At 32.4% G+C, this 20962-nt stretch overlaps 2 protein-coding genes across 3 annotated transcripts in view; one reads left to right on the forward strand and one right to left on the reverse strand.

The window, feature by feature from the left end:
• Nucleotides 1–166: 166 nt before the first annotated feature.
• Nucleotides 167–3098, reverse strand: ND-19 (NADH dehydrogenase [ubiquinone] 1 alpha subcomplex subunit 8). Its single transcript, XM_066403400.1, has 3 exons — nucleotides 2867–3098; nucleotides 2641–2816; nucleotides 167–457 (listed from the first exon to the last, which is right to left on the reverse strand). The coding sequence occupies exons 1-3, from the start codon at nucleotides 2993–2995 to the stop codon at nucleotides 235–237; spliced, it is 528 nt and encodes a 175-aa protein (XP_066259497.1). The 5' UTR covers nucleotides 2996–3098; the 3' UTR covers nucleotides 167–234.
• LOC136417624 (condensin complex subunit 2-like) overlaps nucleotides 1888–20962 on the forward strand; it is a 27115-nt gene continuing 8040 nt past the window's right edge. The window contains exons 1-7 of one of the 2 annotated variants that reach the window (XM_066403399.1): nucleotides 1888–1925; nucleotides 8903–9070; nucleotides 9685–9861; nucleotides 12696–12912; nucleotides 16697–16943; nucleotides 17077–17241; nucleotides 18205–18320. In XM_066403399.1, coding sequence (XP_066259496.1) covers nucleotides 8948–9070; nucleotides 9685–9861; nucleotides 12696–12912; nucleotides 16697–16943; nucleotides 17077–17241; nucleotides 18205–18320 — 1045 coding nt within the window. In that variant the 5' untranslated portion in view covers nucleotides 1888–1925; nucleotides 8903–8947. Of the gene's footprint in view, nucleotides 1926–4502; nucleotides 4596–8902; nucleotides 9071–9684; nucleotides 9862–12695; nucleotides 12913–16696; nucleotides 16944–17076; nucleotides 17242–18204; nucleotides 18321–20962 lie in introns of those variants that run through there. The other variant, XM_066403398.1, reaches the window with a different exon arrangement.

Below are 20962 nucleotides of genomic sequence, written 5' to 3' on the forward strand. Positions count from 1 at the left end.
ACCCTATACGTACACATTACGTAGTGTTTGCAATGAAACTTGGTTGAACAGAAGATTAATTCACAAATTGTTTTAAATTTCCTAAAATTATCGTACTGTCTATCTATATTATCGTACCTTGTGGACTGACATTTGTAGCGTAAATTCTTGGTTAAATAAAACTGCATTTTGGTAGGTATTTCTTAATAGACTATAATAACATTTTTTTTCTAACAGCATTGGCAAACCAAAATATTACCATAGGAATAAATAACGAGAACCATATTTTGCCGGTGGCTTTTCAACGTCCTCAGGTAGAGCGGGAGTGGCATCAGGATATACAGCTGGACCTTCTTTTTGTGGCTTTGCTCGACTAGTTGTGTGCACGTGCACTTTATTAAAGTAGTCGTATGGTGGTCGGTCTATACCAAGATTATCCTTCACGCATTTGTCAAAAACTGCTTGAGTTTTTCTACATCTAAAAAGTAAAGAAATAAAATAAATTTCAAGTATCTATCACAAATTGTTCGTCCGATTAAGTTTGCCGCAATTTTTTCTTTGGACATTTTTGGAGAGCTATAAAGTCTGTCCCAAATCATAACCTTTGTGGTTGTTTGCCAAGCCTTAGTATTGGACGGATTATTGTTTTTATGACAACTAGGATGATGTTATTACTAACTTAAACCATTCAATGCAACATGTTTTACTGTTTCTTTTTTCAAATTAACTAGGAAAAATTACTTGATAGGGCTATTAATAATGATGGTTTAGGTAGTGTTTTTTTAGCAGACATTACTGATGGCCTTATGAAAGAAATGTTTAATAAAAACCTTATTGCAACTGTTAAGTTACTGATTTGAATAAGCATTAGCAAATATACAATACTTTAAATGATACTCTAATATAAAGTATGCTTTAAATGAAAAAGATGGCCAATCTGTGAAATCTTTTAACATTCAACTATATATGTTGTCTAACAAAAGTGATATATTATAAAATGCCCTTTTTACATTATATGTTTACATTGTTTAAATGAATCAGTTATTGCAAACAATTTAATAAGGTGACATATATTTTGTCGCTATTCTGTACCATTAAGCATACAAACTATAAAATTTCATGACATAAGTAGAACTTAAATTTGCTCAAGTGGAATTACTCATTATCATGAAGAATCAAATTTTTTTAAATAAAATGCTTTATTTCCAATAAACAATCAGGTAAAGATTGAGTATGCCAGTTATAACTATTTTTCATTTTATCTAGTTTCTCCAAAAAAGATTTTATGTTTTCTGGAGAAGATTATGCTGTAATAATCAATGACCAGATGACCAATGACAAGATGATCTGAACTAACTGGTGGTTTCATTCTTATATTTCTAGACATAAGATGCTGTGATGGAATGTCTAGCACCTCATGAAGTGTTTCTATGTTGCAGCAGTCCAATGTAAGGATTTTAATTACTATATTTAGACTTACGGGAAAAAAAAATATGTTTATGAGATATTAGGCATCATTCATCTAGTCCACATTATCCACAAAGCAACAGTTTGGCTGAGAGGACTGTATATACATGTAAGATATTTGATTGCTGATCACATGGGGTTAGACAAAACCTTTCAGACTTTGAATATAGCCAAGTCCTACAAGGGATATTGATCTTTCTGATAGGAACTACTGGATCCATGAGAAAGGTCTGAGAACAAACAAAACAGAAAAACTACAGTTCCTAAAAGTTGAGAATGGGTATTTAACTTGCATGATTATAACTCTATGATATAAAAATTCAGGAATTACACTCAGAAAATGTTGTAGATCCCTTGCCTATGTTTATAATAACATGTGATAAGAATCAAGTACTGAATCAAGAAACAGATCTATGAAGTGTTTGTGCTGACCCCTAGAAACATTTCCATCTAAGCTGAATAATATACAGTTCTTAAATGTAAGTACTTTTTCAATTATCATTCAGCATTTGCAGATGTGATGCAAAAATGTGAACCTTCATTTTTGATGCCAGAACTTTCTTTACAAATAAGCACACAAGGGATATTCTTATTTTCACACTTTCCCAGTCCAGAATCTGTGTGCTAAGTCATGAAAAATTTTAACAATAAAGCAAGTTTATTCCTTGATTTCACTAAACTGAAGATATATTTTCTAAGCACTTTTGATCCTTCTATAACTTTATGGCCCAAACTAATTTAAATCAATAACATAACACAGGTGATAATACTGCAGCAAAAACTTAAAACTATGTTATCAACATTCCTGCCACTAGTTGAAAAAGGCAGCTGGATCTAACCTGTATTAGATTATTTTCTGTATAGCTGATTTGAAAAAAAAAACAGTTAAATATACTGTAATAAGTTCCTATAGCTTATGAGCTCATGTTAAAAAAATACTCTGCATGTATGTTCTACAGTATGTATATGACATGTATTATTTTCTTAGTGCATTTCAATGATTTATGAGTATGAGCAGAATTTAATTATAATTTGGTGCAGTACGCAAACTGACCTAAAAAGGCATAACATTCCACCCAGCAGAATTGGATTACACAATAACAAAAAAGACAGGGGAGGGGTGAAGCTAAATCCCCACATATCCCCGGATTTGCTGCTACATGTTGGTAAATAATATAATGAAAATATCCTTACGGAATAAATTTTTGGTCTGGGCTTGACTTGTCAAGGCAATTAGCATATTGTGTAAACTCATCTGCACAGGATCTTCTTATTTGTCGAAAAAAATTCAATGTGCAACTGGTAACAGACTTTCCTTCATTTATACATTTTCGTGGATCATTTAGTTCTCGACGACACAAAACGAACTCCTAAAAAGAGTTGTTACATGATTTTGATTATGTAAGATTTTGAGCCTTACATTATTCTCATATTCGCAAACTTTTCCCAAATGGAAAGCTCCAGCTTTCAATGCAGGACCAGATATATTGACTTCTTGGACAGTCAATTCCTCATCTGTGGGCAATGTTGTTTCATCAGAAATGGTCATTGTGGGATAATTTTTTTACACTTTAGAACAAACAAACAGTAAACTTCCAGATTTTTTCATAATTGAACTCGAACTTCACTTCAAGTTGAAAGACTGTCTATTTGACATTTGACATTAGAGTGTTGGGGAGTGTTAATATTGATGCCCTGTCGAACTTCCAGGAGCTCGAACGTGTGAGAATGAGATTAAAACTTGTTGATCAATCGTTGGTTCTGTAGAATTTTTTATTGAATCAGAATTGTGCAAAATGAAAAATAGGTTCATATCATTTTAGCTCAATAAAAATGAATCACTTCTTTTTTGAAAAAATTACTTCTTTGATACTGTAATGCTCGATTCTTTACAAGAAATTGCGGATTTTTAAAAAAATTATTTTTTATATAAATATCTGTAGTATCTACAAGCTTTCGGAACCGTGGAGTGAATTGGAGTGCTGGGTAGGGTAAAATAAATCAAAAACATATTTGGATAATGAATAAATCATGTAATGAAAGTAGCCTAACCTAACCGTAACCAAACCCACCAAATCCTAAACTAACCGAACCAAGCTAATCTACCCAAATAAAAATAAACTATCATAATTGAAAAAATATTAAAATACATATTGAATAATGATTAAAAATAATTTTTTAATTTTTTATTATTTTCATTTGCGCAAGAATGGTTTGGTTGGATTAGTTTAAGGTTTGGTAGGTTTTGTTACGGTTGCATTAGGTTAGTTTCATTACATGATTTATTCATTATTCAACCATGTTTTTGATTTATTTTACTCCACCCAGCAGTCCAATTCACTCCACGGTCCCAAAAGCTTGCAGATACTGCAGATACTTATATGAAAAATAATAAAAAAAAAGAAAAATCCGCAATTTCTTGCAAAGAATCACGCATTACAATATCAAATAAATCATTTTTTCAAAAAAGAAATGATTCATTTTTGTTGGGCTAAAGTGTTATGGATTCTGGAAAACTTATATAATAATAGATTTTCACCAACTTAATTTTTTCAATACTGGGATTAACTTATATGTACGTTAACGTAGCCGCTATTAACAGATTACAAAAATGGTTTTCATTCGCCGACGCGTTCCTGGATGATTACGACTAGGATAAAGAAAAATTGATCACGTGGTTTCAACAAACCGATCAAAATACAGACTGAATCAATCATTTTCATATTTTTGTATTAACCCAAATAACTACTTTTTTTTGGAAAAACAACGGTAAGCCTATGATAATCAAAAAACGAGTAGAACATATTCCTGATAAAATTTGATATATTTCATTTGGAAAAACCTAGTGTATATGCGTAGCGTTATTATCTGATATCTAGTATATCTCAGTTGTCACACAACATTAACCGAAGTAGCGTTCTGGCGGGTCTTGAACACTCCTAACACATCGGTCGAACTTCACCAAGTTCGTTTTATCGAATAACCTCAATTGTTATTCAATTAGAAATTTCAAATTTAAATTTGTTTTGTTTAGTGTGACGTTTTTGTTGTGTCGTAGAAAAGTTAAATATATTGTAAATTGGTGTTTGTTTCTTATTCTGAGTGATTTTTTATTAGTTCTGATTGTATCAGAAAAAATAAGGAATCAGGTAAGCATTTGATATTTACTGCGATATATTGAAAGCAAAGCTTTAAGTATGGTCATTGGTCTGAAGACTCCTCCACAAAACCTACAAAGGGCCCCTGCGTTCTCTCATATATTTGCAGAAGTTCTGACGTATACAGATATCGTATTGCCAAAATTAATAACAAGCCTCTGTGCAGTGGAACTAGATTTTAAATATGAGAAATGTATTGGAACAAAATCAACGCTATGTTGCTCCATTGGTTGCTTTTGTGTAGTCAAGTCTATATTTTTTATTTCTTCTTGAATTTCTTTAACTGCCAGCTAAAGTTTGAAGGGTAAACGTCCTGACAAAGGTCCTTACCTTTGATTTGCACTCTCACAAGTTAGTAACTACTTCACTAACTAGTTAGGTTCAGTCTTTTTGTAAATACAAAAGAATTGTCATGAAACTTCACTAAAGTATGGGTTTCACTACTTATATTCTGTTCTTTATTCTGAAGGTGTCTATATTAGAAACGGTGCAGATAGTGATTTTTAAGGTTAATTGAGTATGACATATACCCAGACATTACACTTTCGACTTTATAATATTATGCTATACACTATACTATTAGGTGTATAAATTAAATCTCGCACTTTAGATAGAATTGATTGAAACACCTATCTGAACTTATAAATTTTTTAAATTATATAGTGCATTTTGAAGTGCTGTTTGTGAGCTGTCAAACTACTTAATTTGATTAATCTAACAGCAAAGAACAAAATAAAATGTCATCTGACAGTCAACATTTTTTGGTACTGTCTTCTTTTCATTTTTAAACTTTAAAATTATGTTCCAATCAACCAAAAAAAAGCTAATGATGAAGAGTTAGAAAACTTACTCAATGAAAATCCCTTCTAAACATAAAAAAAGCTTGCTAATGCACTAGGAATGATTCAATAATCTATTTCGATATGTTTGAAAAAATTAGGAAGGATACAAAAGGAAGATCTCTATGGGGTCCCCTGTGATCTTAGGCCAGAAAACAAAAATTGGTGCTGTGAAATTGCAATGTGTCTACTAACATGATTGAGAAAAAAGACTTTTTAAGTCAAATTATTACTGGAGATGAAAAATGGATATTGTATGATAATCCTAAGAGACAAACGTTGTGGGTTCATCCAGGAAAGCCATAAGCAAACACTGCAAAACCAAACATCCACGGAAAAAAATTCTTATTGAGTATTTGGTGGGATTTCAAAGGTATAATTGATTATGATACACTTAAACCAAGAGAAACTATTATTGTTAAGCGTTATCAAGACCAACTAATAAAATTGAGTAGTGCTATTGAGAAAAAAAGATCTTTTAATGGTAGTGGAACATGACAAGTAATTTTGCTGTATGAAAACGCGTGATCACTTATAGCAAAAGACACCCTTTACATTATCTTCACGTTGGGCTGGGAAGTTCTCCCTCATGCGGCGTATTCACCAGATTTTGCCCCTTCTCATTATTACCTTTTTCAAGCATTACAACATTACCTGATTGATAAACACTTTCAATCTCTCGAAGAAGTCCACCAAATGATAGATGTTATTTAATTAAAATCCATATTTTTCTTTTGAGATGAGATCCGAAAATTACCTGATAGATGAAAAAAATGTATCGAAAGTGAGAACAATTATTTCAATGATTAAATTGTTATTATTTTTTTATAAATAAAAGTCTAAATTGTTAAAAAAAGGCTGTGAATTAATTTATATACCTGATACTTAGGCAAAGTAATCATTTTTTTCACTCAGTGGAAAGTGTGAAATATGTTTCGGAATAATAATTTGAGTAATAATGGCCAATTAATCAAACAAATATACTGGGTGACATTTTAAAAACTTACAATGGCTATATCCCAGGAATGAATAAAGATTGAAAAAATTCTATGAAACCGCTCCCATAATTAGAAGGGGGAACCAAAATTATGTACTTACTAACCTATCTCCATCTACCCTCTAACTCCCAGCCATCCTAACTTTGTAATTTTAAATGGCAACCCCTCATTTGTAATGGCCCATTTTAAAGCTCTTAGCTCTCAGGCTCAGCATTATTTGATTGATCATGAACCAAAATGTTTACCTTGACACCTTAAAACAAAATCTTGAGCAGTGTTAAAAAATTAGAAATGAAGAATTGTTTTGCTTTTAACCAAGATAATGATTACAAACATAAAATCACTGAAGTTAAAACCTCGCTGTTACATAACTGCCTTAAAGCTATGGAAACAACTCCACAAAACCCTGACCCTAATGTTATTAAGCACTTATGATACCACTTAAAAGTTGCCATTAGGAATCGTAACATTTCTAACATTGATCAATTAAAACTGGCTTTTTTGGAAAAGTGGGCAAAAATTAAATCTGGATTTTATCAAAAGTTAATTGAATCTATACCACGCCGTTTAGAAGATGCAATTGGTAATAAGGGACTGTCAACCAAATACTAATTCAAATTTATTGAAATTTCTGTTTTTGTTTCACATTAGTGTGTGAGTTTAAGTTTCACTACCAAACATAAAGATATTTAACTTTTTCTCATAAAGTAACGACTGTCTCATAAAAAACAGGCGAAGTTATACCTCAGTTATTTATGAACGAATTTTGATGAAATAAAAACCAAATAAAATTATATTGTTCAGGTTACTAAATATTGTCAAAGTCAATTTTTTTTAACTGAAATTCTTCTGCTTTAAGACTCTACTTCAGGATTTTAAGTAGAACTCCTTATTTCTTTTACATTATTTAATTTTGAATTTCATGATGTATGGCAAGTTAATGTTGAAACAATTTTAAACTGAAAAGAATTGAAAATTTTGAACAATATGAGTTATACAGACAGTCATTGGGCCATCTGTGTTATCCTATGGTCATCTGCATTTTATCTTATCTTATTCCATTGTATTATCTTGTGCAAAGATGCCTGATGCCATGGACAAGTGGTGTTCATTAGAACTCAGCAAGAAGGAACATAAAATCGCCGACTGGTTCTTCGGACCTTTCTCCACTGGATTTTTGGCTATGGGGCTGTATTAAAGATAAAGTTTATGTTACCCGGCAAAAGAATTTTGATATTTTATGACAAAGAATTATTAATGCTTGTCAGGAAATCGCACTAAATGTTATCATAAATGCTATGCATGGTGTAATAAGAAGATGTCATTTATGTATATAACATGGTTGTAGTCAATTTGGGCAATATCAATAGAAATAATATTTTATGAAAACTACAAAGAAAGACGTTGTTAAATGCAGAAGAAAAATTCTACTTGTAATATTCAAGGCAATATATTAGTACTCAAGAAAATTTTATTTTTCAATTTTTTTCAGTTAAAAATGATTTTAACATTAACTTGTCATACATTATTAAATTTAGAAAAATATTTTGTATCAAAAAAATATAAAAAAAGTACGGAGTTCTATTTTAAATTCTGAAATTGGCAGCTGAACCAGAAGTTGAGTTTAGAAAAATCAACTTTGACGTTATTTAGTAGTCTCAACAATATCATTTTATTTGATTTTTAGTTAATCAAAATCTGTTCGTAAATAACTGAGTTATAACTTCACTCATTTTTTATGAGACTGGCTGTATATTCCCAAGCATTTTTCCTTTTAAGAACTTTTCTGTTTTTGGCCGTTGTTCACGAAATATACACAGAAAAATTAAAATAATTATTTAACTAACAGAAAACAATTATAGACATTAAAAAATTTTAAGGTGTACGAGATTCAATTTGATATACTGAATTTTGTCAATACCAAATAGTTCGCAATGATCGCATAGAAGTTATGATAAAAAAACATTTCAATTTCCACAATTGTAATTTCTAAACCGTTAAAGTAGTTAAAGTAGAGCGGAACGTACTCTACATCGTTAATCTTAACTTTATTTTCAAGATCTGTCTAATGATCTATTCTTAATGTGACATGTTTGAAGATTTTTCAAGTTTTTTGGGTCTTTCAAACTCGATATTTAAATACGTCTTAGAAAGAATGAGAAATTTGTTTTGATCGAATTTTGACCACTTGGAAGATAGAACCATGAAAAGTACAAAAGGGTCTTATTTCCGATTTCAAATACGACTACTTAGTATATGTATATTACACGAAATATTCCTAGAATCCCACACCCGACGCAAAAATTTAATAATAAACAAGTCAAACAATTTAAAATATAAAAGTTGACGTCTGCTTTTGGTATAACCAGAATTGCCGCCATTTGAACAATATTTGATCCATGCAGTTCCCGTTTCCCGCAGAACCACCTTATATTGTATCTCATTAATATATTGATTACAGCAATTTGCCAACCGATACTAAAATTAAGAGAGGAAAGATCTAGCAATGGAGACATCTAGTCCAATCGTTCCACTGAAGTTAAAGACCAAGAGAAAGAATCTCATTTCTGAAATGACTTTAATCATTCCATTAAGGCGAGGATATATCCAAAGGAATGTTTTAGATGAGGTGAGCGAGTTTTATTAAGTCTCTAAAGTGCATTTTGGATTTTTAACTACATACCAGCTGTTGCCAAAAAAGATATGAGTAGAAAATTAAGATGTCTTGAAAACATAACATTGTTAGGTATTTAGGGCGTAAGTGTTAATTCTGCATTAGGCTTTGAGACATGCACGAACATGAGAGTTTGCAGAATGAGTGAAGTGAATCATGCATTTTATATGAATGCCTTAAATACTTGTTTTTATTAGTAATGTTCTACACTAAATTTTCTACAATTGATTTTAACATTAACTACTTAATTTTTAAAGACTTTTTTCAATTTTGACTTTGAAATTCACAATGGCATCGCGCAAGAAGTGTTTTTCTAATGATGCTGCTGAAAAAATCTAACAATATGTGAGAGACCTAAAAGCTAGTTGTCAGTTTGTCACTCTTTAAATTTAAGCAAAAGCAGATAAAATGGCTTAATCGGTGTTCGACTGCTATTATTGATTAGATTTTAAATGTTCTTGAAATTTGATTGATTGTTAGTGTAACGAGGGAAATACTCAAAAATAAAATTGGATAATCCAGTCCATTGTCATATGTGAGTAATGTTTAGTAACATATTTGGTTCTTAGTCAAATGATGATGTGGAGCGTGCAGAAAGAAGACGATCAGTGGCCATCCGAAAGTCAATACAAGCGTTACCACCCCCTGAACCTGCTTCGTCCGTTATGAATGATTCTATCATAGCTTTGAGCGAAGAACAATTAAAAACACAGTTACAAACATTCTACCGATTACATACGGAAAACGTAAGTAAATATAATGTATCAAGTAAAAAAAAAACATTGTAAATAGTCTATAGTGGCAAGAGAGGTCCGAGTTATAATGATGAAATGGTTTTGTTTCCTTCCATGAAAAAATAGTGAAGACATAATCATAATCTGATTATGAGTTATTCTAAATTAAGAGATCACCAAAGCTAATTTTTTTATTACTGAAAACAGAATATGAATTAAATTAGCAAAGGGTACAGCAGGATAAGCATGGCGAATCGGCCTATATAGAAGGGAATTTAAATTTTTTGCGTAAAATAGATGTATTTGGTTATAAAAATATTTCCTTTGACTTTGAGCAATTTTTCAAAGTGGCCTTGAAATATGTCAAAAAGATCGCCTAAATACCTTTATTACTTTAAACTCAAATTAATTAGTGACGTGCTCTTCGTTTTTTATTTATTTGCATGTGTTGCGACACAGATGGTGTTTGGACCATATTATGACATACATATATTAAATTGGTGATTGTCACTCAAAAACCGAAATGAAAAAATAGCATTTAAAAGTTTTTAAAAAGTTTTTGAAAATATTGCGACCCTATAAAAAATATAAAAAAAACATTAATATTCTTCAGTCTCGGTTACAAACTCGTTTTTGATTCATTTTTGCATCCCTTTTAGTTCCTGAGATATTTGAATTTAAAGTAATAAAGGTATTTAGGTGATCTTTTTGACATATTTCAAGGCCACTTTGAACAATTTACTCAAAGTCAAAGGAAATGTTTTTATACCGAATATATCAATTTTATGCAAAGAATTTGAATTTCCTTCTATAGACCGATTCGTCATGCTTATTCTGCTGTATCCTGTGTAATATTTTTTAGCTGTTTAAAATGGTAATAACAGATAAGCAATTGAACATCGCATTATGATTTATTTTATATGGAAAATATGCTGTTTTTTTTTAATAGGACGTCATAGATATATTTATACAAGTCGATAGCAAATTATTTTCTGAATGGAAACCTTCTTATCATTGTGCTAAACTTGATATAACGAACTAATAAGGATATTTTATTTTTTGGTTTAACAGGTTATTTCAAAATGACAATGGCTAATATCAAAGCTAATACACACTGATGGAAAAAACTAGCGGACCACCTATAAATTTCAAAGCAATTTTAATAAAACTCATATCTAAAAAAAATTAATTTTATTTATTAATAAAAGAAGTGATGGAATTGAATGACTTTCCCTCCCCTACGTTAACATCGTGGTACGTTGGGTAATATTAGGTTAGTTCAATTTTTTTTAGTTTTTCAGATTTTTTGTTAAAAATTTGCGAATAACAAAAATCGAAAATAAACTGAATTTATCGTTTTTAATGATTTCGATATCATATATTTCCGTCTCTAGCTCGACCAACTTCCCTCAAACGTCTTGGAATGCCATTTTTGTGATGAATGGGGTATGTTGTGTCATTCTTGAAGAACCGCGTTTTCCAGCTTAGTTAAGTTGTCAGGAACAGGATATCGTCGTCGAATACGTCGTTTAAGATAATCCCAAACATGTTCAATCACGTTCAAGTCAGGACTATGCGCCGGCCATACTAAATGTTGAATGCCAACCTCGTTCAAATATTCGCGCACGATCAGGGCTCGGTGCCATCTGGCATTATCGTCCATAAACAAAAAATTGTTATGAATGTGAGGTGGAAAAGGTATGACATGTTCTTCTAAAATGTCTTGGATGTACCTTTGAAAGGATAATGCTATTCCTCGGATCACTACAAGGTCCGTATGGGCCTCCAAAGAAGTGCCACCTCAAAACATTATTGTTCCACCGTGGAAAGCCACTTGGAGAACCATGCATGCTTGATTCCCTCATGGTTTTCTCCAGATAAAAGTGCGTCCATCGGAAGATTTTAGATCCACTCTGAATTAATCAGTAAACAAAACTCTCTTCCAGTCATCCAAATTCCAATCGACGTGTTCTCGAGCGAACTCAAGCCCAGCTTGTTTGTGGACTGTGATTAAGAGAGGGCCTCTTGCGGGGTGTTTTGCACTTAATCCGGATTCATTGAGCCTTCTTACTGTTTTGGAAGAAACCGTAACATTTCGGGCATTTTGAAGTCGATTTTTATCTCATTTTTGGTGAGAAACCGGTTTCTTAAAGCTTGCAGATGTGATAATGTCCACTTGGTTTGTGGATTTTAGTTAGCCTTGCCTTGGTTATTTAGTATGGCAACCTGTTTCCCTAAACCGCTGGAGACATTAACCAATGGTGGTATGATGAACACCCAACCTTCGGGCAACCTCATATTGGGAATCCTCTTCTTCCATTAAGGCGACACTTGACTGCATCGTATTCACTTAAATTTTTTGTAGGAGGCATTTTAATACGTACACACAAAATCAAATCTAACCACCCTTGTTGACCAACCACCCTTGTTGACAATAATGATGTAAAATTGCAAATGGCGCAAAACAAGTGTCTCAATGGATTAAAAACAATTGAAAGTGTACAGTATTACTTGATTCTTTAAGAAAATGCGTCATTTACAAGCCTACTTGGGAAAAAAATTATATATTCAAAAATTTATAAGTGATGCGCTAATTTTGTACATCAGTGTATTTTTATAAATAAAATAAATTAAAAAATAAGCACCCATCTCAAAACTATGTGATAACCAGAACTTAACATTTTTCCAATTTGTTAGTACTAATATTATTAAATATTTTTTTTAGAAAAGAAATACGTGCTTAATTCTCGCTGTGGAAAGTTTAATTCAAAAGATCAAGAGCAAAAAATGCAATAACAAAGATAGACACATATTAAAAAAATAAGTTGATGATGATCTTTTTCTAGAAAATAAATGTTAAAAACGCCTGGAGTTTACGCGTCATCGATGTGTTAAAACAGATAATAACCAAAAACCAGCCGGACGTATTGAAAGTAGCAGGGAACTCTTTAGAAATAGCGGCGAGAGTTTACGGTTTACGCGTTGACGATTTATATTCTGAGGGTCTGAAACTAGCAGGAAATTTAGCTAGAAATTTTGCAAGACCCCGAGATGCCGAGGACGGTAAGTTTACAGCGAGATTTTCCCATAAAAAAGGTATATTTACATCAAAATTTTCCCATTTATACAAAATTTTGGTTACCACTATTTGCAATTGATGAATTCATTAAAACAAATAATTAAATATCATTTATCACACCGATTCTATTATACTCATTCATTTACATGCAAATATAGTAGATTCGGGTTATAACGAACCCGGTTATAGCGAACTCTCGTTTATAATAAACTAAATTTGAAACAACGAAAATTTTTCCATAAGACTAATGTAAGTTTTCATCGGTTATAACGAATTTCTGGATAAAGCGAACTTAAATTGCCCACATAAACATAAACATTTCTCGCTTATAATGAAGTTTCAAACCGCATTCATAAAACAATTGGCGCAGTATTGACACTTAGTGAAGAAAATTAGAACTTCATTTGTATAGTCTTTGTTTTGTTCGTTAAAGATAACAGGCACAATTTGGTAATTCCGCGATATACAGGGTGTTTCCTAAATGTTAGGCAAAAATTTAGGGGACTATTCTCTGAGTAATTTTAAGAATTTTTTGTCTTTTGACGATTTTAGGAAAAATCTTTTGTTCCCTAGATACAAGGCCATAAATGTTTATTGACTATTTTTTCTTTTTTATTAAAATGGTTAAAATAACCGTAGCAAGATAGTGTGAATCTTGAAAACAACACTAGTAAATTGTAACTTTTTGGAACAATCTCTTCCTGAATTCCTTGAAGGTGTACCATTGGCAACCAGAAATGCTATGTAGCTTATGCACGATGGTGCACTAGAGCATTTTAGTAGAATTGCTCGCGAATTTTTAATGGAGACATATGGAGATCGCTGGATTGGTCGTGATGGACCTCACTTATGGCCAGCTAGATTCCCAGACTTGAACCTTCTGGACTATTTCCTATGGTGTCATTTAAAATCATTAGTTTACAATAATCCAGTGGGAAACCTGGAAGATTTGAGTAATCGTATAATTGATGGGTGCCATTCAATAAAAAACAGTTCTGGTATTTTTGAAAGAGTTCGGCTGTCAATGAGGAGAAGATTAGAAGCGCGCATCTAAGCTGGCGGCAGTTATTTTGAATAATTATTGTAGCTTTTAATAAATTTCATGAAAAACATTTATCACCTCGTATCTAGGAAACAAAGCATTTTTCCAAAAATCATCAAAGGACAAAAAATTCTTAAAATTACTTAGATAATAGCCCTCTAAATTTTTGCCTAACATTTAGGAAACACCCTGTATGCATTATTTCTCCTACTGCGCATTCCACATTTCAGCTCATATTTCCTACTATACGAGTTGCATTTCGTAAGTGCGAAAGTGTTAAAAATAAACAAATAAAAACGTAAAAGGATCTCTTTAAAACAGAAATATGAAATAACACAAAAAAATAATATGGAACAAAGTGATATTTATAAAAATATGGAACTTTCAAAATCCACAGTTGGTTCTATTTAGAAACAGCATGATGTTCTAGTCATGAGGAAGTGGATAAGGGTCTTTTATTGTGGTTTAATCAAAAAAGGCATGTGTGCCAAAAAATGTGTTAACCAAAAAAGGAATGTGACTATAATAGGCTATATTCTAAAAAAGCAAATAAAATAGGCCGGCAAATCAAAACTAATGATTTTTTATGTTCCAAAGGTGGATAGAATTATTAAAAAAAAAAACGTCATAGTATTACTGTTGGTAAAATTGTTATAAAATCTGCTGCAGTTAACGTGAATGTAAGTAATGAATGGTTAACTGATGTGTAGCCAAATGTTCAACAAGGCTATGAATTCGATAATATTTGTAACATCGTTGAAATTGGCCTCCTTTTCAAATTAACCTCTGATAAAACCTTGTGGTTTGTGGGTGAATCGTGTTCTGGTGGAAAATTATGGAAAAATCGAATTACTTTTCTAGTAGCCGCAAATAGGTATGGAACGGGAAAAAAGTAAATTACTGATTATTGGTAAATTCTCTAGATCTAAATGTTTTAAAACCAAACAATTACCCGTAAAATATAAGTTCAACAGTAAGAATTGGATGACTTCGGAAATTTTTGCTAATGAACTTCAAGAATGGAATAACGAATTAAGCTAAAAAACAGAAAAATTATACTACTAGTCGATAATTATCCAGCTCACCCTAAGGTAAATCTCAGATTCATAAAATTGGTTTTTATGCCGCCCAATACAAGTTCAAAATTTCAGCTAATGGACCAGAGTGATATTCATTCATTGAAAAGTTATTATAGAAAAATTCTCTTGATGAAAGTAATTGAAGCAATGGATGATGGTAGAAAGTTTTCAGTCAATCTTCTGGATGCTGTGAATTTTATTCTTATGGCTTGGCAGCAAGTCAGCGGTAAAACCATATTCAATTATTTTAAGCATGTGGAGGTTTTGTAAAAATGAAAATGAGTTCGACGCAGAAGATGATCTTCCACTGTCTAAATGGTTAGAGAAACACGCAGACGATTCCAATTGTGTTTTCGGTACTGAGGGACAACACTCGCTAGAAAGTGAAACATTTTTTAATTTCAATTTTGAAGAATATGTCAGAATTAATAAACATAACATATTAGCTAGAGAAATTTTTACTGACATAGAAGAAGCCGATGATGAATCTGATGAAGACCCTACCTATTCTGTTTTTTCTCTTCATGAAATGGTCCAAAAATGTCAGAAATTAGGATATTCTAGAGTCACATACTATTCCAGCAGAAATATGGAACAATTTTTACAATGTTGAAAATTATATAAATAAAATGTATTTTTCAAGTAAGCATGTGCAAACAAAAATTACAGATTTTTTAAGTAAAGATTGATGTGTATGAGTCAACTTTAATTAAAGAATAAAAGATTCACATTTGTAGCTTTTTTTTGTTAAACGGTTATAACGAACCCATTTTGTTGCATTTTTTTAGATTGGTTATAATCGAAATCTACTGTATTTACAATTTACATTAATATATTGGGCATGAATAAATACAGGTTTTCCAGTAGAGGAGGAATAATAATCTTAACACATTTACAGATTTTGATCACTGACCACATTGTTAATACTTATTACATACTTAGATTTCTTGCGTACTAATATCACTGTATAACACCACAAACTGTTTTCGTACACTATAGATTATCACTCATTGATCCTTCTTATCAGAATATTGGTGATGGAAACTGCAAGGCTGTAAAAAATTTTGTTTGTTAGCGTCTCTATGGCTTTCCGAGAACATTTAAGTCTCTCCTGATAGATCGCCACAAACTTTGTAAATTCCTTTCTTGTTAGTATTTCCCTGTAGATCTTTACCAAACATATAGTGAACCTTACAGGTTTCCCTACATATATGGTACCTTACAGATACCCTCGTGTATGGATAGTAACCATTTCGATGCTTCGGTGACGAGGTGCAGGTTCCTCTTCATCTGGTCAAGTTGATGGACATTTGTAAAAGGCACCAAAAATTTAACTATACAATGTATCTTGCGCGTTTGAGTTGTTGCCAGCTTCTTAGGTTCTGAAAATGCAATACAACGACCTCAGGTGTGACTGTCTTATTAATATGGAGCCGCATACATGGATGTTAAGACGGTATCTTCCTTCCGGAGTTGATTATGACTTACGCTACCTACTGGAAATTCTCCAAATAGTTGGCCCTGCCAAATTAGAGGCATCTGAGACAGGAAACCTCAGATTTTCCCATATTATTTTTTTCCTGTTTTGCATTATTCATGTTAAAATGACTTGTTAACCCGTTTCTACATTGCGTTTATTGTTTCAAGAAAATGCTGAAGATCTCAACGCATCCAAATCTGAAGCTCAAAAGAAAAAGCAAAGGAAAAAGCGCGCCTTGATAATTGGGTCTAAAAAATCCACTGTCCACGATGATCCAAAAGCATTTCTATGTCAAATACCCAGACTGGAATCGGCAATTTTTTCTGCGAAAGAAGATCCAAACTTGAGTGTTACTGAAAATTTGTTTACAAACAAAGTTCCCACTGACCCTATAGGTTATAAATTTATGTTTGTGTGAGTATGACTACTGCAGTGCATGCATTTTATTTTTTCTGTTGTGTGTTTATTGTACTTATGTTTGCGTTTTGCCTTATATTTTTCTGAGCTGAGCTATTATAAGGGAATAAATGTATTAATATTTTTATAGGAGCAAAGAACCAGGGTGGAGATGGGAAATTGGGAGCGATTTGCCAGTAAGTTCGGGTGACAGTGAAAAATTTCCAGCCGACATAAGACTTGTTAACCAGTACCACTTATGTGCACCATTCACGGATTTCAGACTTGATTTGTGGGACCCAGAGGAAAATAATGAGTAATTTACATTTATTTAAGTTTAGGTCTTGGTTGATGGTATTTAAATTTGTTTTGTTACCATTCATGGAATTCCCAATCAGTGTAGAGAGTTTTATCCTGTTGTATTTTTCTAAAGAACGCGTCGAATCGTGCCTTTATCGATTTGGTTTAATATCAGATCGACTTCAACTTCCCACTGATTTGACAAAAGTGTTCGCTAAATCATTCTCAAATTTTCAAAAAATAAAATATTAAAATATTTATTTATGATAAGTCTTTCAAAACTGATATCGGGAAGTGCCAAATGCTTTTCGTGATGATAAATAATTTGCAAACTATTGGATCTTAAACTATGACAAAATGGGAAATTTTATACATTATATTCAAAAATATTGAACATAGGTATAGAACATAGCAGATAAGAATTATTCAGAATCACACTTTTTTCCAATACCCATAGTAGGTCAGCTAGATCGATTTAAAGAAATCGACAAAATTTTGTTTTCTAAAATATCTAGTAAAACACGAACTGTTTCAAATAGAAAGAGTGGTTCTAAATTGGCCTTCTAAAGGGTTGTGGCACTAATCAACTTGGCACGAGTTTATCTTCATATTCGGTTTATTGTCAAAAATTACATGATGCATTTGATCAATAAACCAAGTTGGAAGATAAATTCCTGTCTCATTCCCTGATGCAAATGCCAATAAAACTGCAATTCTCTCCCAATTTAAAGGAATTCGTAACATTTTTAGTTTCCGAGATTCCTTTATTAATCACCAAAAAAAATTCACCCTGTATTTAATATTTTTTTTAATTTTCAATAGATCGTTCCAAATGCACTGTTTTTCAGCATTCAGTGCAAAATTCGTACAAAACTCGTTTTGTCCGATGACGTATCAACATGTTACCTATTTTTCCGTGTTAAAAATTTATTGTTTTTGGATACTTAACAATATAATTCCTACATAATTTATTTCACAGGTTACTTACAAATTCCACTACTTTAGACGAAGTCGTCTTCGATGATAATGGGATTCCAATTACTGAACTCGACGGGTCAGTTCATGACGTTTTTGCAGATGGAAATTGCCAGGGTGGTAAGTTTATTATAAACCCTTATTTTTGTCGAAAGTTGTTCACTTAATATAAAGTAATATAGGTTAGATATTAGAGATGTTAAGTAGGGAAATTTAGCGTTTAAGTCTTTTGGTGGCCGTGGTCAATAGAGTGAATTACTATTTTTCAATTGTTAGAGCAGCGGTGGATCAAATTTAAACCACATATGTCAAATCATTTTAATATTTAATTAAATACCTATGTGCTCCAGACGTACATCATTTTAACTGCCTATTTTTTCAAACATCTGTATATTATTTGAATAAAAAGGGCATATGTAACTTTCTATTTGACCACTTATAGCAATCAACCTTAATAGAACCTTAACATTAAAAGAATCTTTACACCACTTGAGAAATATTTCACAAACATTTGACCATCGTTTGTTTTCAAAATGTTTTTATCTGGATACGATGCGTAAGTTTTTTGATTTGAGCTTAAACTTGACTGCAGAAATAAATTTTTCAAAAAATCACTTTTTAAAAATTTTTTGGTTCGTCCATGCTTTAAACGATCGTGGATTTGTCGGTTTTCCAATACACAATAGTTTCAGTTTATGTGTCCCACTAGTGTTTGAACACGGCATCAACGTCAATCTTTTCTTACTTGACTTGTGACCAGAATCAAAACGTTCTATATCCATAGCAACTTAGTTTCATCCACGTTATAGACTTATTTGGGACATCATTTATGTTGATCAATCAAACGTTTAAATTTAACAAGACACAAATCAGCCGCATTTTTATCTGCACTTAGTTTTTCGTCTTGAACTTCTAATTGCCACATTCCATAACGTGTTTTGAATCGTTGGAGCCAATCTTGTGATGCTTGAAATGGTTTTTCAATTCATTCTATTGTGGAACCATTTCGCTTTTTCTATAAGTAATGGTCCAGATACAGGATGGCCTTCTACACGTTTTTGCCTAAACCACTGATAAATTGCTTTGTTTAAATCATCAAAAGTTGAGACTTTTCTTGTTTTTAAACTTCTTGATGATGCGGTGTTCAAAAGCTTGTCTTTCTGTTTTACTATAGCACGAATTGTTTGAACACCGATATTGTATGAATTTGCTAATGCAGAAACACTTTCGGCTTTTTCGTATTTTTTTATTATAGTATTTTTAGTTTATATTCTAAATTTAAAATTACTCGCTTGCGTTTTGCAGCCATTTTCAACGAAGATAAATAACAAAATTCAAACATAAAGAAAGTAGGGGAAGTCTAGTTGCCTCGAGCGGCAATTCATACATTGATTACAATTTTTTTAAACTGTAAAAATACCCGCGAAAGCCGACAAAGACAAGCTGACACTCGATCAGTATACATCCCCGTATCGCGGGGTTTCAATTTCTTAGGATCGGTAAATAGATGAAAAGGATTTCAGTTTTTAAGTGTCGATATTTTCAGTTATGTTAAGTGTCGGTAAATGACTCAAAGAAATTGATTTCTTGTACATGTATGAATTATCGTTGGAGGCAACTATCTCTATAAGTATTTGTAAGGGCGAATACACATTTCTTATAAAATCCGGTTAATCGAGTGGGTTAGAAAGAAAAATGCACCGTGGAGCAAAATAGGTCATCAACACGGTTAACTAAGTAAAAAAGGATAACCGGACCATGGATAATTGAGGTTCTACTATATTTCAAAAATTAATTTGTTGAAAATATACTAAATGACATAGAAAGGTAATACCCAGTGTTTGTATTTTTATTTCAATAATATTTTGCATGCTAATGTGTTTTGGGCCCAACAACGATTAGATAACATTTTGAGACAAATCGGTTGATCACCGCATGGAACTATTCAATAATGTGTCGAAAACCCTCTGTATGTTATACACTCATTCAGACCCCTTGGCATTGTTTTTATGAGGTGGTCTATAGCATCTTGTGGTATTTCATTCCAGGCTACCTCTACCTCATGCCTAAGTGCTGCCAATGTCTAAGGGGGATGCTCTAAATTCAACAACCTGCGACCTATCATGTCCCATGCGTGTTCGATAGTGGATAAGTCAGGTGATCTTGACAGCCATGGTAAAATGGTAACATAGTATTGGTTCATGAGTTCTCGCGTCACTCTAGTCATATGTGGTGTGGCATTGTCTTGTTGGAAAATATCGTTTTGAATGGTTGCAACATATAATAAGACATATGGTTCCACTATTTCCTGAATATAAGGAAGGGCTGTCATGTTACCTCTAATGAAGATTGGAGGTGATCTATTTCCATATGCAATGACACTCCATACCATTACTTCTATGGTATGATGAACACGCCTTTCCACGTCGAACTGTGGATCAAGCCTTTTGCCACGTCGCCTTTTTACCCTTGCACGACCATCATACATCCATAAGCAAAAACAGAATTAATCACTAAAAGCAACACTGTTCTATTCCTGATTCCATTGTTGTCTTTCTCTGTTCCACTGCAGACGGTTACGTCGATGCTCGGGAGTGATGGGCAACACCCAATGGGGGCGAAAAGAAAACAGCTCAAAACTCTGTATCCGACGATATACTGTACGCATCCGTGTTCTGCAAACTATTGATGGACAATCCTTCGAGTAGTATTAAAACGGTCTCTAAGAGCCAAAAGCTAAGGCAGTGGTCTTGGCGCTCGGT

Source organism: Euwallacea similis, chromosome 29 (genome assembly GCF_039881205.1).
Source record: "Euwallacea similis isolate ESF13 chromosome 29, ESF131.1, whole genome shotgun sequence".
Lineage (NCBI taxonomy): Eukaryota > Metazoa > Arthropoda > Insecta > Coleoptera > Curculionidae > Euwallacea > Euwallacea similis.

Excerpts from the sequence above, each read along its gene's own strand:
- ND-19 (XM_066403400.1), bottom strand. The coding sequence starts at position 2,995 with ATGACCATTTCTGATGAAACAACATTGCCCACAGATGAGGAATTGACT. Across the intron at positions 2,817-2,866 it reads TTTGCGAATATGAGAATAAT|GAGTTCGTTTTGTGTCGTCG; the intron begins GTAAGGCTCAAA and ends AACTCTTTTTAG. Across the intron at positions 458-2,640 it reads CCAGACCAAAAATTTATTCC|ATGTAGAAAAACTCAAGCAG; the intron begins GTAAGGATATTT and ends TTTACTTTTTAG.